This window comes from Oncorhynchus nerka, linkage group LG24 (assembly GCF_034236695.1).
Source record: "Oncorhynchus nerka isolate Pitt River linkage group LG24, Oner_Uvic_2.0, whole genome shotgun sequence".
NCBI classification, from domain to species: domain Eukaryota; kingdom Metazoa; phylum Chordata; class Actinopteri; order Salmoniformes; family Salmonidae; genus Oncorhynchus; species Oncorhynchus nerka.
In genome coordinates, this window is record NC_088419.1 from 69,996,063 (window position 1) to 70,013,363 (window position 17,301).

The 17,301-nt window shown below is 46.6% G+C and overlaps 1 protein-coding gene across 6 annotated transcripts in view; it reads right to left on the reverse strand.

Moving 5' to 3' along the window:
- LOC115108515 (palladin-like) overlaps positions 1–17,301 on the reverse strand; it is a 138,592-nt gene that overhangs the window by 15,527 nt on the left and 105,764 nt on the right. For all 6 annotated transcript variants that reach the window (XM_029632945.2, XM_029632943.2, XM_029632942.2 and 3 more), the window contains one exon: positions 975–1,655. In XM_029632945.2, the coding sequence (XP_029488805.2) occupies positions 975–1,655 (681 nt within the window). The remainder of the gene's footprint in view (positions 1–974; positions 1,656–17,301) is intronic.

Sequence of the window (17,301 nt, forward strand, 5' to 3'; positions counted from 1 at the left end):
AGGAATGCCATGATGAGGGGAAAAACAGACAGAGGAAAGGGCTTGATGATAAAGAGGGGGGGTGGAATGGCCCTGTAGGAGGAGAGTGTGTTTGACAGCAGAGTATAGTGGATGCTTTCTCCAGCCAGCCAGGCATCATCAGACAAATCAGAGTCAGGATTATCTACACAACACCAGATCTCTATCAGTTAACTAAACATAAACATGACCAAGCTCACTCTGGGTGCATCCGCCTCATAGTCAGGACTGGCCTGAGATGGTGGGGCTTTTTTGACTTGATTGAATTTTGGAAAATTCCCCAAAGGTGCCATCTAGAACCCGAAAAGGGTTCTTCAGTTGTCCCCATAGGAGAACCCTTGAAGAACCCATTTTGGCTCCAGGTAGAACCCTTTTGGGTTCCATGTAAAATAATTTCCACAGAGGGTCCCTACATGGAACCCAAAAGACTTCTACCTGGAACCAAAAAGGGTTCTCCTATGGGAACACCTTCAGTACCCTTTGGGAGTGCAGCAGTGTGAGTTGAAATCTCAGCTATGCATAAACCCTTCAAATATCTGTTTCTTTGACTTTGTCACTCCCTTCGCACAAGTCATTGTGTATATTTTCCATATGGGCAAAACATTCTAACACGTACACACACACCCCTCAGGAGACGGTGCTCCCTGACCTGAGGTTGAGTGTATGTCTGTAATAGCCCTGGTCTCTGTGCTGTAAACATGCTGTATAAGAATGTAAACACGTCATCTTCCATCTAGCAGCAGACCTCCAACCTCCAGCTGCTGCTAGGCGGCAGGCTGTCCTGATGGGGTTGGAGGGAGAGGGAGAGCCAGCCTGGCTACAGGCTGTCACTCACTGACTGATATGCACACATTACACTCCCATTTGACTGGGGAATGAAAGGGTCTGAAAGTATAGGGTACTGCCCCACAGAGAGCCAGTGTAACTGTGTGCACAGTCAGTGTATAGATACTCACATAGTCCCGTTCCCTTTAGGCAGGCCCAGGGCGTTGAAGGATGGGCTAGTGGGTGTGGCTGGAAGGACAGAGGCCAGGAAGCCAGCAGGTGATTGGGGCATGGAGGTGAAGGGGGAGGAGCTGTTGGAGTGGGCGAGGGAGTAGGGGGGAGCCGAAGAGACAGGTGGAGGAGGGGGAGGAGGGGGTGGAGGGAAGTCTTTGGCAGGGCCTGACAAGGATGAAATGCTGCTACTGAGGAAGGGAGGAGGTGGAGGTGGGAAGGAGGGAGAGGAAGGGGACTGAGACTCAATGCTGCCGCCCTTACTGAAGGGAGGCAGGACAACCCTGGTGAAGGGTTTTTGTGAGGTGGGTGGGGAGAGGGGGGAGGGCAGGCTGGAACCAGAGGACCCTGAGGACTGGGTGACATAGCCCCCCATAGGGCCAGTCCCCCCAGGGCTCTGGGCAGCAATGAACTGCTTTGGCCGGGCGTAGTTGAAGGTGCTGGTCTGCATGGCGCTGCTCTCCAGCTCCTGGAAGGAGGGAGGAGGGGGAAGAGGAGGAGAAGGCAGAGAGGGCACTTCCGGGGGCTGCTGTGGCAGAGGCGGGACTTCCTGCTCTTGCTCCTGATGTTGGATCCAATTGGCTGCTTCCTGCTGTTCCAATATAATCTGATCCTGCAGCTGCTTCAACTGTTCTGCGTTCCTGGAAGGAAGGACACAAGGGCATCATCTACTGGACAGTGGGATCACTGTGAATGATCGTGTCAAACAGTTTAATTTTTTTTTAACAAAATGGACAAAGTTCAAACAAGCTTGTCTGCTAAGTGAAAGCAGGAAACACACACACACACACACACACACACACACACACACACACACACACACACACAGTTAGACCAGAAGCATACCATAAAGTGTGGACCAATGGAATTCATACAGTACTTTACTAGACTCCTGTATATCCACATCTTTGTGTCAGAGTCAGTAGAAATGTAGAAATGCCCAGAGAGCCAGGCAGCAGTAGTTTCCTCCCCCAGGTCACGAATCAGCACATAGGACACATACCCGCTAACACACTAGCACCTCTCAACCCCACTAAAACGCTGGGCAGAATGAGTTAACACTGCTACAAGGTTTCAGGCACGTTGTAGAAATGTTACGAAAGAATTCGACTGTCATCCCTTTTCCCATGACTGACACAATACTCCGTTCCCCGCCTCTCTCTGGTTACGCAAATTACATAGACAATTGTGATTGGCAATTTAACAATCATAGAGAATGAGCATCCCAGTCATGCTGAGACATTGCTCTAAAGTTACAGGCTGTTACTGTGAGTAGTTGAAAAGCACACACAGAGTTCTGGGGATGACATCAGCACTGGACCGTCCAGGGTTCCTCGATCAGGAATTACGTTTTTTCACCAGCCTGGAATTGATAGCTTGTCAGGCCTGAGGTTAAAGGGTTCAGGGGGACCGTGGGGTGTGGTTAATTCAGCTAGCCATCCGAGCTACCATCTGTGTGTGTGTGTGTGTGTGTGTGTGTGTGTGTGTGTATATATATGTGTGTGTGCATTGTGTAAAGTGCTGATTAGTGGGGAGGAAACCACTGCACAGGGTGCAGGGACTGATAGCTCCAGAAAGACTTAAAAGACCAGCCTGTCGACAGCCACATCAAACAATAAAACATTTTAAAAGGAGACCGGAGTACAAAATGTGAGGAAGTTTTGCCAATGTTGTCTTCCATTATGACAAACGCTCAACAGAGTGATGACCTCTGCGGGGTCAAGGACAAGACTAGTCATGGTCATAAAATACGTGATAATAACATTGTAATAATGTAATTGATTTCGGTACAGACGGGAGAGAGACATACAAGTACTGTACTAGGGACAAGGTGTGGCAGCTCACATCTCTTAAAGGGAAATGTGATGAAACAACAAAAACAAACTCGTCTCTGTCGCATCTTGTTCTCAGGCAGGCGTGAGTCCTAATGATGGAGTATTGTATTCTGTCACAGAGGTATGGCTGCATGAGGATTTCACACACTGAGCCCTCCTACACTGTCTACTCACTGTACAATCATCCCTTCTGGCCCGGCCTGGTCTGGGATCAGTGGATGGGGAAACTAAGACTTTCAGGAGGTTACTGATCCTACTGATTTCCTGTAATTCTACACATTTTGCCATGGGATGTAGCGAAATTGTTGCCGTTTTAAAGTCCAAGTGTAGTCAAACTCACCTCTCAGTTTATTAGGTACACCACCCTGTTCACGAAAATGTATCGTTCCTACAGACAATGAGTCACGTAGCTGTGGCTTGCTATATAAAGCAGGCAGACAGGCATTGAGGCATTCAGTTACTGTTACATTAAATGTTAGAAATGGGCCAAATGCGTGACCTACGTTAGGTGCCAGGAGTGCCAGATCCAGTGTCTCAGAAACGGCCGTCCTCCTGGGCTTTTCACGCACTACAGAGTCTACGGTTTACAGAGAATGGTGCAACAAACAAAAAACATCCAGTCAGATGTCCACTCCTATCAGCTAAAAACAAGAAGAAGCAGCACGATCAGTATGCACACGATCACCAACACTGGACAATTGAGGAGTGGAAAATGTTGCGTCATGCTGATGGCAGAGTCAGGATTTGGTGTAAACAGCATGAGTCCATGGCCCATCCTGCCTGGTGTCAACAGCACAGGCTGGTGGCGGAGGTGTAATGGTGTGGGGAATGTTTTCTGGCACACGTTAGGTCCCTTGACACCAACTAAGCAACAAACGTTTCCAACACCTTGTAGAATATATGCCTGAAGATTTCAGGCTATTCTGGAGGCAAAGGGGAGTCTGACCTAGTACCAGATGGGTGTACCTAATAAACTGTCCAGTGATGGAAATACTGTGAAATTGTGAACATGATGATAATGCCCTTTTAGTGTAAGAGTTGTTTGAAAAGATTGACTCGTGGATTTACCATGCTGTCGATGAGTTAATAGACCGATAAGAAACCTCTGACCCGTCCGACGCCGTCACAACTTCCATCCGACGCAACTTCGGGGCCCTGATGGACCGTCAGGGGGGGGGTACTGTCACGGATTCCCTCGGTACTGCTGCTCATTCCGTGCACCAGTCTTGGAGGTTTACGTCACCGACCTCTTGGCGTCACTGAACTGTCTCATTACGCACACCTGACTCCAATTCCCCTGATTTAATAACTGTATATATGTGCCCTCTGTTCACCATTGTCTTGTCGGTTATTGTTCCCATGTCCTTTGGTCTTGTGAGTACCTGTGCTTTGTTATTTCGGCTTTCGTGCTGCGTGTATTGTGCACTTGTTCTTACGGGTCTCGTCTCATGTATTGTTATTACGGGTCTCGTCTCATGTATTGTTCTTACGGGTCTCGTCTCATGTATTGTTCTTACGGGTCTCGTCTCATGTATTGTTCTTACGGGTCTCGTCTCATGTATTGTTCTTACGGGTCTCGTCTCATGTATTGTTCTTACGGGTCTCGTCTCATGTATAGTGTATTGCGGGTCTCGTCCCTTGTACTTAGAGGTTTTACCTCGCTCTTTTGTTTGGGTTACATCCCTGTGTTTTTGTGTACGTGTTTGCTTTGGGCTTCGTCCCCGTGCCTTTTCATGGCATGTTGTATTTTTAGTGGAGTATTAAAACCCCCTATTACATATTCCTGCGCCTGTCTCCAATCATTTATACAACGTGACATTGTAGACTGGAATGAAAAAAGGCGGGCGAGTAAACTACGCATCCTATGTCCACTCCATGCTTTGAAGGGGTAAATTACAGGGACATCTTTTACTTGCGTCTGGGGGCTTGTAACAGGACTGTAGAGTGGGAACTCCAGGACACACATGAAATGGAAGAGTTATCTTCTCAGGGTAGCAGAAGGGGAGAAGGGTCTTTGGGAAAGCTATAAAACCCCAATGTGTCAGAGACCTTCATGTTAATGGCCCAGTCTTAGTGTGACTAGTAGTGAGTCGTTCAGAAAGCCCGGGTAGAAGACTATAGCTACAGCAACATGCCTTGTCATCAGGACTCCAGTAGACCTGCATTCCCACAATCTGTTCCAGATGCTGAATAATCAGGAAGAGTTTTTTTCTGCTATTTTTCATTTTCTGTCCGAGGGTCCACCCCCCCCCCACACACACACACACACACTCCCTCCCCCAGCCTCCCCTCCCTCTTTCTACTGTATTTTGTATTTTTATTTTACATTGTATTGATTGCTGTTTTGTTTGACATATTTGTTGTATAACTGTGATCAGGACACCCTTGAGAATGAGACCCTGATCTCAATAGGTTTTTCCTGAATAAAGAATCATAAAAAATAATAATGAACATGTTAAGAACTAAACAAAGGTAGTGAACATTTTACAATAAAATGTCAGTTCTGTCAGTGAAAACATCATAAGACAGATATTCGACATGCTTCCAGATCATTTACGGCGGCAGGTAGCCTAGTGGTTAGAATGTTGGGCCAGTAACCGAAAGGTTGATGGATCATATCCCTGAGCTGTAAAAATCTGTCATTCTGCCCCTGAACAGGGCAGTTAACCCACTGTTCCTAGGCTGTCATTGTAAATAAGAATTTGTTCTTAACTGACTTGTCTAGTTAAATAAAGGTAAAATAAACATGCTCCCATCATTAGTATACTCTTAGAAAAGAAAAAATAGAGAACCCTTTCCACAGAGGGTTCTACCTGGAACCAAAAAGGGTTTTCCTATCGGGACAGCCGAAGAACCCTTTGGAACCCTTTTTTCCAAGTGTATCAACAGTGGAACTTCAGACCCAAATAAACAGTCATTATTTCAATCACTCCAACCTGTCATAACCTGTGTGCTGTTGTAGGCTACAGTTTATAAGAATTAGCACACAAGTGCAGTGCACTTTTCACCATGTGTTTTCCTAAAAATCCCAGCAATGTTGGACATTCAAGCCTCCACCAAAAGAGCACTTTTACAAGAATAGTTTGGCATCTGCTGAGAGAGCCAGCCTCTGCATCCACTCCTCTGTACCGTTTTCATTCCTTTTTTGGCTATGTTCTCTCAGCGCATGAGGCAGAAGCGCCTCTCCTCGCCTCACCCGCTCGCTCAAGCAGAGGGGAAACACGCTTCATTTCCTCAGCGCCTTGTCTTTCTCTCTTCCACAGACTCTTTCACTGCCGGACTGCCTGTGTTGTGCGTTAAATCATGTGGAGAGCCTTTAAAACAGTTTGTCCACGTAGCTGCATCTGTTAATAACCCACCTGATGGTTTCCAGCCTGCCTAGAATATCTTGGAGAATCTCATTGCTAGGAGCCCAGTTTGAATTTACAAAAATATCCAAAAAGTTGTCTTAGTGTTTTTTCTGGAGTGGATGTTGGCTGGCTATGACTGACTGACATCATCTCCTTGCCTTAAAAGGTGTTCTTTCTTTATATAGAACAGTTACTACAGTCCAATTCCACTTTCTTAGTTTACTAAAGGGCAATCACATGATTAAGAGATATTTGTCGCACTTTCCGCATATGACTAACTTTCCAATTGTATTGTATGTCAACTCTGACATTTTACTTTAATTTAAATGTTTCCATTGAATTAGCATTTGTCAGATAATATATTATCATATTGTCAGTGAGAAGATCAGACAGTGTAATTGTTCAGCTTCATCAGTCATTTTATTGTCCTTTAAAATGTCTGTCTGCCTCCAGGATAGCAGGTGTGGGCCAGCCTGACACTACGTAACCCTGACACTACGTAACCCTGATACTGTGACCCTGACACTGTGACCCTGACACTGTGACCCTGCATGGTCCAGCCTTCAACCAGATCTGCCTAGCCAACATCCACCTATGAAATTACTCAGAGAACTATTCCATCTCTCTCAATCAAGCTCTTTCTCTATTGATAACCGAACAGGACGGATCTATTAGTCTTGAATGCTAGCTGTGTCACCAGAGACACTGGGTTCGAGCCCAGGCTCTGTCGCAGCCGGCCGTGACCGGGAGGTCCATGGGGCGACGCACAATTGGCCCAGCGTCGTCCAGGTTAGGGAGGGTTTGGCCGGTAGGGATATCCTTGTCTCATCGCGCACCAGTGACTCCTGTGGCGGGTCGGGCGCTGTGCACGCTAACCAGGTTGCCAGGTGCACAGTGTTTCCTCTGACACATTGGTGCGGGTGGCTTCCGGGTTGGATGCGCGCTGTGTTAAGAAGCAGTGCGGCTTGGTTGGGTTGTGTTTTGGAGGACGCATGTCTTTCGACCTTCGTCTCTCCCGAGCCCGTACGGGAGTTGTAGCGATGAGACAAGATAGTAACTACTAACAATTGGATACCACGAAATTGGGGAGAAAAGGGGGTAAACATTTTTTTTAAAAGAGGTGGATGTTCATTGACTTAAAACCATACAGCCTATTAATTTACAGCAATTAACATTCAACTCTCCACATGCCTCGTTTAGTCTGAAAGGGTCTTTTCCTACAGCTGTTCTCAACTGCATGTTTTCTAGATGCCAGTCTGACTCTCTGGGGTACAAGAAACAAAACTGTAGGTCTACACTTACTGTATAGAATTTCTACAAGGTACAAAGCTCTGAGTTGGTACTTGGTAAAACATTTTCTCTCTCCTGTGAGCAGGTAATAAATGACAGAAACTGCTGAAATGACTGACGTTAATTCACTTATTTCCTCGGTTCCTCTGACAGTCGGTTCCTCTGTCTTGCGGTGCAGTAGGGACTTGCAGGGAGGGAGGGAGGGAACGTCCTGCTCTCTGTCTCCATGTCAACGGCCCAGTGTTGTGCTGTACCGAGCTGAGCCAACTGGCCCACACAACACCCAGTTACAGTGTGAAAAAACTGCAGAGCTCAGCTCTGTCATTCCAAACTGTAACGCTACATTACAGTTAAATCTCCATCTCTCTTTCTTTCTCCTTATCCTTCTCTCAGCCTCCATTTGGAGGTATTAATAGGCTGTTAAATGTTATTTCTCTTTCTCTCATCGTGAAAAATACTTTTTTTAAAATTATAATAATTTAACCTATATTTGATTAGGCAAGTCAGTTAAGAACAAATTCTTATTTTCAATGACAGCCTTCACCGGCCAAATCCGGACGATAGTAGGCCAATTGTGCTCGCCCTGCTGGGGCGGCAGGGTAGCCTAGTGGTTAGAGCGTTGGACTAGTAACCGGAAGGTTGCAAGTTCAAATCCCCGAGCAAATCCTCGTTCTGCCCCTGAACAGGCAGTTAACCCACTGTTCCTAGGCCATCATTGAAAATAAGAATTTGTTCTTAACTGACTTGCCTAGTAAAATTAAAAAAAAAAAAAAAAACTCCCAATCATGGCCAGTTGTGATACAGCCTGGATTCGAACCGGGGTGTCTGTAGTGATGTGCCTTAGACCACTGCGTTGGCCTGGTTCCTGGGTGTAAATTCTTTAACATTGAACACAATGAGAGAGTGCTTCAGGAAAAACTTTTTGATTTACTTACCATTCAGCATTCAATTATACTCATAATAACACGTCAATTATACAATTATTCTGGTGGTGTTTTTTTAACTCCAGTTCCTACATGCAAAGATTAGCAGCATCACTGAGCTTAACGGAGTCAGGTACCGCTTGTCTGAGTAAGAGTTAATTGAATCTGTCTTTTATAGCATAATGTAGCAAGCTGAAACAGACCATGTTGTAGCAGTCAGAGCAAGCTGAAACATACCATGTTGTAGCAGTCGGAGCAAGCTGAAACAGACCATGTTGTAGCAGTCAGCGCAAGCTGAAACAGACCATGTTGTAGCAGTCAGCGCAAGCTGAAACAGACCATGTTGTAGCAGTCAGAGCAAGCTGAAACGGACCATGTTGTAGCAGTCAGCGCAAGCTGAAACAGACCATGTTATAGCAGTCAGAGCAAGCTGAAACAGACCATGTTATAGCAGTCAGAGCAAGCTGAAACAGACCATGTTTTAGCAGTCAGAGCAAGCTGAAACAGACCATGTTATAGCAGTCAGAGCAAGCTGAAACAGACCATGTTGTAGCAGTCAGAGCAAGCTGAAACAGACCATGTTGTAGCAGTCAGAGCAAGCTGAAACAGACCATGTTGTAGCAGTCAGAGCAAGCTGAAACAGACCATGTTATAGCAGTCAGAGCAAGCTGAAACAGACCATGTTGTAGCAGTCAGAGCAAGCTGAAACAGACCATGTTGTAGCAGTCAGAGCAAGCTGAAACAGACCATGTTGTAGCAGTCAGAGCAAGTTGAAACATACCATGTTGTAGCAGTCAGAGCAAGCTGAAACAGACCATGTTATAGCAGTCAGAGCAAGCTGAAACAGACCATGTTGTAGCAGTCAGAGCAAGCTGAAACAGACCATGTTGTAGCAGTCAGAGCAAGCTGAAACAGACCATGTTGTAGCAGTCAGAGCAAGCTGAAACAGACCATGTTATAGCAGTCAGAGCAAGCTGAAACAGACCATGTTGTAGCAGTCAGAGCAAGCTGAAACAGACCATGTTGTAGCAGTCAGAGCAAGTTGAAACATACCATGTTGTAGCAGTCAGAGCAAGCTGAAACAGACCATGTTATAGCAGTCAGAGCAAGCTGAAACATACCATGTTGTAGCAGTCAGAGCAAGCTGAAACAGACCATGTTATAGCAGTCAGAGCAAGCTGAAACAGACCATGTTATAGCAGTCAGAGCAAGCTGAAACAGACCATGTTATAGCAGTCAGAGCAAGCTGAAACAGACCATGTTATAGCAGTCAGAGCAAGCTGAAACAGACCATGTTGTAGCAGTCAGAGCAAGCTGAAACAGACCATGTTGTAGCAGTCAGAGCAAGTTGAAACATACCATGTTGTAGCAGTCAGAGCAAGCTGAAACAGACCATGTTATAGCAGTCAGAGCAAGCTGAAACAGACCATGTTATAGCAGTCAGAGCAAGCTGAAACAGACCATGTTGTAGCAGTCAGAGCAAGCTGAAACAGACCATGTTATAGCAGTCAGAGCAAGCTGAAACAGACCATGTTGTAGCAGTCAGAGCAAGCTGAAACAGACCATGTTATAGCAGTCAGAGCAAGCTGAAACAGACCATGTTGTAGCAGTCAGAGCAAGCTGAAACAGACCATGTTATAGCAGTCAGAGCAAGTTGAAACATACCATGCCAGCCACAGAGCTGCCTCTCCTCCGTGACTCTAATCATGCCGTCTTCAATCAATGCTCTCTCTAATCATGCTGTCTTTAATCAATGCTCTCTCTAATCAACATTTCTATAAAGGTCCTGTTTACACACACAGTCACTGGTTTGTGCTTCCTAGACAATGATGGCCTCTAGTCTATACAGATATACGGATCTACAGTTTGACTGACTGACATGCCACCATGTAAGCTGTGAGCCATCGCTGGGTTTTACAACCTCGCTTGTTTGGGTACGGGGAAGGGGAGAATGTCTTAGCCGCTGGTTGACTAGGAGTAGAGGAGGGAAAGGGTTTATGGGATTCCGCCAGCAGCACTCACTGATGACAGGAAGCGACCATGGGATGACAGGAAGTAGTTGAGTGTAAATAGCCAATAATGAGGGGGTTCTTTCTGTAAACAGCAACAAGGGGCTAAGCTTCCTGCTGCACTGTGTGTACATACTGTAAGTGAAAAGCTGTTGATCTACTCAAATGTCTGAACAACAGTTGTACATTTTCCCACAATCAGACTTGTACCTACATATTAATGTGTGTTTATGAGTGTGTGTGTGTGTGTGTGTGTCACTGTTTAACCACACATCACCATGCCAGTCTACAGCTTTTAAAAAGTGTGGCCTTGTCAAACATGGAATGATATATACCTAAACAACAGAATGGAGCCCTGACATTACACCTCCAAAACAAATACAGCCGCTGTGTGTGTGTGTGTGAGATACAGTGGAAACACACCAAGGTGGTAACACAACAACATGCTGGCCCCAAACCATGCCCCGGGCCAAGAGTTCATCAGACCAGATCCAGAAACGCAGGGTGAAATCAATAGGAGCATGGGAAATACCAGAGACTCCTGAGTCTGACTCCCACTGCAATCACGTATGCAAATACACCTCGCTCTCTCTGTCAAACACACCTCCACAAGCATGAGCAGACAGACAGTACAGTATGATCAGTGATCAGTGTCTCACTGTGCCTGACAGCTTGTTTCACACTTCCTTCACCTGTATTAACACACCCCCATTACATCTTACAGCGCGTCAACCTGCACTTGACTGATCCATGACAGAAACAGCCTAGTCTGTCACACTGTCTGACATATTGACTGACTGAACTGACTGAGACTGACAGACTCTGACTAACTGGCTGGTTATCTACCTGACTGACTATTAGCTACTACTTATTTGGTTGACTTTAATTAAGGAAATACTGATGGATCGATGTGCCATCAATGGGTATCTTCTCCTGTTGTAGAGACACATAACACAGGTGGCTGTAGCAAGAAACAGGAATCCTATAGCTATGGGCCAAAATCACCATAACACAGTTCTTAATGATTTGTTCCATCGCTGCAGAATAATGTTTACACTATGACATCTGTATTTACAACAGCAAAGTAGCAGGTCATTACACATACATTGGTCACCAAGGGTCTCTAATAAGAACAAAGCTCTTTTTTAGACAACCATTTGGAGTTGCATTAGAGGAGGGGGAGACTAGTCCTTTGTCTCTCTTTGTTAAGTTTACGGTAAGATAACAGTTCACAGGACTCCTGTATACAAACACCCCCAGCGAGATAGCTGAATGTTTATGTTTGACATCATCACTTTAGATCATGATAAACTTCCATCAACAAATTCAAGTGAAGCCCTCAAACAGGTGTGGGCTGTGCGCACACAAACGGCACAAAAAACAAACACAAACAGAGACAGTACATACACAAGTAGGCCTACATGTACACACACAATTTGGATATTTTGAATGAAAGTACAGTCTAAATCATCAGTCTAAATCATATCTTTTTCCACATGGAGGTGCATGTTGGCCGAACCTCCAGTCCAGTCAGGTTTAGAACCAGAGTTAACCCATTGACCTGACCCACATCACAGGCTAATTTACCACCATGCAGGCCCAAACTCTTCACTCACAGCGACTCATACAGCTCTCCCTAATCCCTCCTCCCATGGTTTGGCTGAGTGCTCCTCCTCAGGAGAGAGAGAGAGGAGACAGAGGAGCCGTCCAACTTTCCATGGACATTTCATACCCCCCTAGACTCAGCTCCTAGATCAGTTCAACTTGAGGTTCTGTATTGGCAGGAGTAGTCCCTGACATTTTTCATATAGACAACAAAGGAAACCAGAAAAGCATAAAGTAAAATATTACTTTTTGTTATCAACTCCCATTCTCTCTCTCTCTCTCCATGTCCCACTCAATTTTTCTCTGTCTTTGTTCTCCTAGACTTCCAAATGTATTTTCAACCTCTCCATGTTTCTCTCTTTCACCTCCTCCCTTGCTCTGTCTGTACCCCACTCCCTCCCTCTCTCTCTGGCTCTAATTGCACACACAACACATAAAACAGACCCAGACTGTTTTCTTTTCCCCCGCTTTAACAACTGCACAGAGCGTGTGGCTCATTCTGACCAGACTAACAGTTCAGGGTTGCTCCAGCTCCCATCAACCCCTTAAATTATGTCTCTCCCCCAACCATCTCTCTCTCTCTCCCCTCTATTTAATCCATCTATCTTGGGAGCCATTTTATGTAGAATCAAATAATAGGTGAGAAGTGCAGAGAATGAACAGTGAGCTCCCTCCCTTCCTCCCTCCCTCTCTACCTCCCTCTCTACCTCCCTCTCTACCTCCCTCCCTCCCATTCCTCCTTCCCTCCCCTTTTTTCCTTCCCTCTGTCCGGTTAGAGCGTTTTTCTGTATTGCAGGAATGCTCAAGACATTCTTCCTGGGATTGGAATGGGAAAGACATCGCCATCAAATGGGATTAGCAGCAGGAGTGGAGAGGGAGAATGAGAAAGAGGAGGAGAGCCAGAGAAAGTGAGGGGAAGGGAGGGGGTAGAAACAAGAGAACCCAGGGAAGGACTAAAGCCAAACCTGACACTACTATTCTTACCTGACAGACTATTGTGCTAACTAATCTATCAGACCCCAAAGGGGCACCACACAACTGACCTATATAAAAACACAATGGGTCCTTCACCACTAACACAACACTGACACAACCCAGAATAAAGCATCTCACACAACTACGCTTTATCAACCTCATAGACCCTATCACCCTCAGTAAAGCAGCCAGTTGCCTCCAGCCCTATCCTTTCCAGAATAACCACTTCCCAGAACGTCCAGTAAATGAATGGGTTTCTATCTCCGCCTCTCTCTGTCCTACAAACCACACATCCATACTCCAACACATGCTTTTTACATTAACTGTCTAAGGGGCTGGCAAAGCAGACAGAAATGACGAAAAAGTGTTCCTGGCTCTCCTTCTCTATCATTTGTGTCTCTCCTTATTCTGTACTCCTTCATTCCATCTCTCAATTCAACCCTTTTTAGTTCTTCAGAAGCATAAATGACAGATTGTGATTTTAACTGATTTTGAGATCAGTTTTAGCCCACAAAGTTTTACCACAGAAAAAAGAACAATGGCAACACTGTCTTTCATTGAAGCAGTGAGCTCAGCATAAAGCAACAGTGACTATGCTAAATGTGGTGTGTTCACATCGTCTTCTCTCTCTCTAAAGAACTGAACTTGACTTAATGAAGAGCATCTTGCTGCTTGCTTGTCACCCTCTCCTCCCACTCCCTTCCCCTCTCTCCCTTTCCCTTCCCCTCTCTCCATAAACGCTCACTTCCACTGAAGTGTGTTAAATTGACAAATGTTGTGTCTGATTCTGTAAAGAATTTGTAAGAAAGAGTAATACCTTCAGTGACGTGGCCCAGGTGAGTGTGTCTGTCTGCGGTTCAGGTATTCCCCAGGAGGAGTGTGTGTGTGGTTGTTTCTGCCAGTCTGCCAGGTAGCGGAGCAGCATATATAGAGCAGTCAGCAGCCAGACTCAGCCTCCCTTGCTCTCTGCATGAGTCAGCCTAAACCTTCTTCACAATAAAAGCCTCTGTTTCACAATAAAAGCTCTGCAACATGGGCCATTGATCTAGAGACTTCCCTTTCAGAACCAGGCTCCTAGAATAACAATCCTCCATCACCATGTTCTTTTAAGGACTGCCCACTGTCTGGAGGTTGTTGAGGAATGATCTGCCTTGCTGTTATCAATCCTTCCTGGGTCTCTTCTACTTTTCTCATTCTTTATCTCAAGCGTTTTCTCTTCTTTCTCTGGCTAGTTCTCTCTGTACGCATTCATTCACACTCCAGGTCCACATTTAGGGCAACAAATGTAACCAATCAGATAGCTGATGAACAAAAACACTCATGTTTTTATTTTTTTACATTAATGGCATGACTAATGAAAAACGTTGCACATGAACTTCATGCCAGGCAGCTGATAATGAAGAAACAACTCAGTGCCATATGTGTCTCTTTAACATACATGTTTCCATAAAACCACTCGCAACGCCTCTATAAGAAAGTGATTGCTAATACAGCATTAGAGAGTTTACGAGCTACACCTCATAAACACAAGGTCTCTGCTGTGGGTACAGCTCTGAATCACAGCACAGATATGTGACAAAGCCTGGCAGCCAGAGCAACACGGTTCTGAACACAAGACCATAGAGCACTACGGTCCACAAACACAAAGACAAAGCACTAACCGAAGCGACGGATTGGACAGTGAGGAGACAGACAGGATGTTCTGGTGCTCAACTCTCTTAGAGATGTTTATTTACAATATTACCAGGTGCAGGACTAATTGGCCAATAAACTTTGTACAGAAAATAACAAACAGGTCGTTGACAAAGACTTGAATAAATCAAACATATTCTCAGTACAAACTATTCCGGCAACAACTCTTTGCCTATAACAAAAAGTATAACTCTACTCTAGCCAACCTGTTACCTGTCCAGGCTGCTCTCTCCCAGGTATAACTCTACTATAGCCAACCTGTTACCTGTCCAGGCTGCTCTCTCCCAGGTATAACTCTACTCTAGCCAACCTGTTACCTGCCCAGCCTGCTCTCTCCCAGGTATAACTCTACTCTAGCCAACCTGTTACCTGTCCAGCCTGCTCTCTCCCAGGTATAACTCTACTCTAGCCAACCTGTTACCTGTCCAGCCTGCTCTCCCCCAGGTATAACTCTACTCTAGCCAACCTGTTACCTGCCCTGCCTGCTCTCTCCCAGGTATAACTCTACTCTAGACAACCTGTTACCTGCCCAGCCTGCTCTCTCCCAGGTATAACTCTACTCTAGCCAACCTGTTACCTGCCCTGCCTGCTCTCTCCCAGGTATAACTCTACTCTAGCCAACCTGTTACCTGCCCAGCCTGCTCTCTCCCAGGTATAACTCTACTCTAGCCAACCTGTTACCTGTCCAGCCTGCTCTCTCCCAGGTATAACTCTACTCTAGCCAACCTGTTACCTGACCAGCCTGCTCTCTCCCAGGTATAACTCTACTCTAGCCAACCTGTTACCTGCCCAGCCTGCTCTCCCAGATATATCTGTGATGAGAGACGGACCAAGGCGCAGCGCGATTAGTTCCACATATTTTAATAAAGCGAAACTTCCAAACAAAACAATAAACAACGAAACGTGACATCAGTGGTGCTACATACACAAAACACATATCCCCAACCCAGGTGGGAACAATGGAGAACTTAAGTATGATCCCCAAATTAGAGAGAACGATAAACAGCTGCCTCTAATTGGGAATCATACCAAGTACACCAACAGAGAAATAGGAATACTAGAAAACCCTAGTAACAGTAACAGTACCCCCCCCCCAAAGGTGTGAACTCCGTCCGCAAAACCTGAAACCAAATGAGGAGAGCAGGGGGGTGACTAGTGTCGGTGGCGACTCTGGTGCGGGTCGTAGCCCCCACCCAGACCCCATATCCGGGCCATCGCATCGGGCTGAACGTCATGCCTGGGCATCGGAGCAGAGGGCCCCGGCCATGGTGCTGGGTTGGACGCAGCGCCCGGACTGGGCACCAGCGCAGAGGAAGGCTCCGGTCATGGAGCTGGGTTGGACGCCGCACCCGGACTGGGCACCGGCGCAGAGGAAGGCTCCGGCCTTGGAGCGGGACTGGACACCGTGCCTGGACTGAGCACCGGCGCAGAGGAAGGCTCCGGCCTTGGAGGGGGACTGGACGCCGTGCCTGGACTGGGCACTGGCGCAGAGGAAGGCTCCGGCCTAGGAGCGGGATTGAGGAGGCGCACTGGAGGCCTGGTGCGTGGAGCCGGCACAGGTGGCACTGGACTGGTGACACGCACTTCAGGGTGAGTGTGGGGAGCTGGCACAGGACGTACTGGACTGGGGAGGGGCACTGGAGGCCAGATGCGTGGAGCCGGCACAGACTTCACCAGACTGCTGAAAGGCTCTTCAGGCTGAATGTTGAGCAGAACACACCTGCACAACATCTCTCTCCTCTCTCGCTCTCCCAACTTCTCCATCGCCTCCCTGACGGTCTCTGGCTCTTCAGGGTGAGTGCAAGGAGCTGGCACCGGACTGATGTCCCGCTCTTCAGCATGCCTGCGCTGCAGCATACTCCTCGCTAACTCTTCTCTCCGGTATCCCTCATTGCACTCCTCCATTGACTCCCAAACAGGCTCTGGCACTCTCCGCTGCCCGACCACCAGCTCCATGTGCCCCCCAAAAAACAATCTTAGTGTTTCTGGGGCCGGGGCCCCGGTGTCGTCGTTGTCCTTCCCGATTACTCTGCGACTCCTGCCCAAAAAGTGTCTCGCAACCTCCCATTATCTCTGCTTGGTCCTTTCGTGGTAGGATATTCTGTCACGATCGTTATGAGAGACGGACCAAGGCGCAGCGTGATTATCTTTTAATTATCTTTTAATAAAGCAAAACTTCCAAACAAAACAATAAAAAACAATGAAACGTTACATCAGTGGTGCTACATGCACATACACAAACCCATATCCCACAACCCAGGTGGGAACAATGGAAACCTTAAGTATGATCCCCAATTAGAGACAACGATAAACAGCTGCCCCTAATTGGGAACCATACCAAGTAGACCAACATAGAAATAGGAAAACTAGAACACCCCCCTAGTCACGCCCTGACCTACAAAACCATAGAGAACCAAGGGCTCAGGGAGTGACAATAACTCTACTCTAGCCAACCTGTTACCTGCCCAGCCTGCTCTCTCCCAGGCAAAAGCCAACTGAGCACCTACGTATTCTTTCCAGGAACTCCCTCCAGCTAGGAATGTTCCATCATGATAGCCCCAAAACACATTTCTACCATAAATGCGTAATTTCCCATGGACATATACTG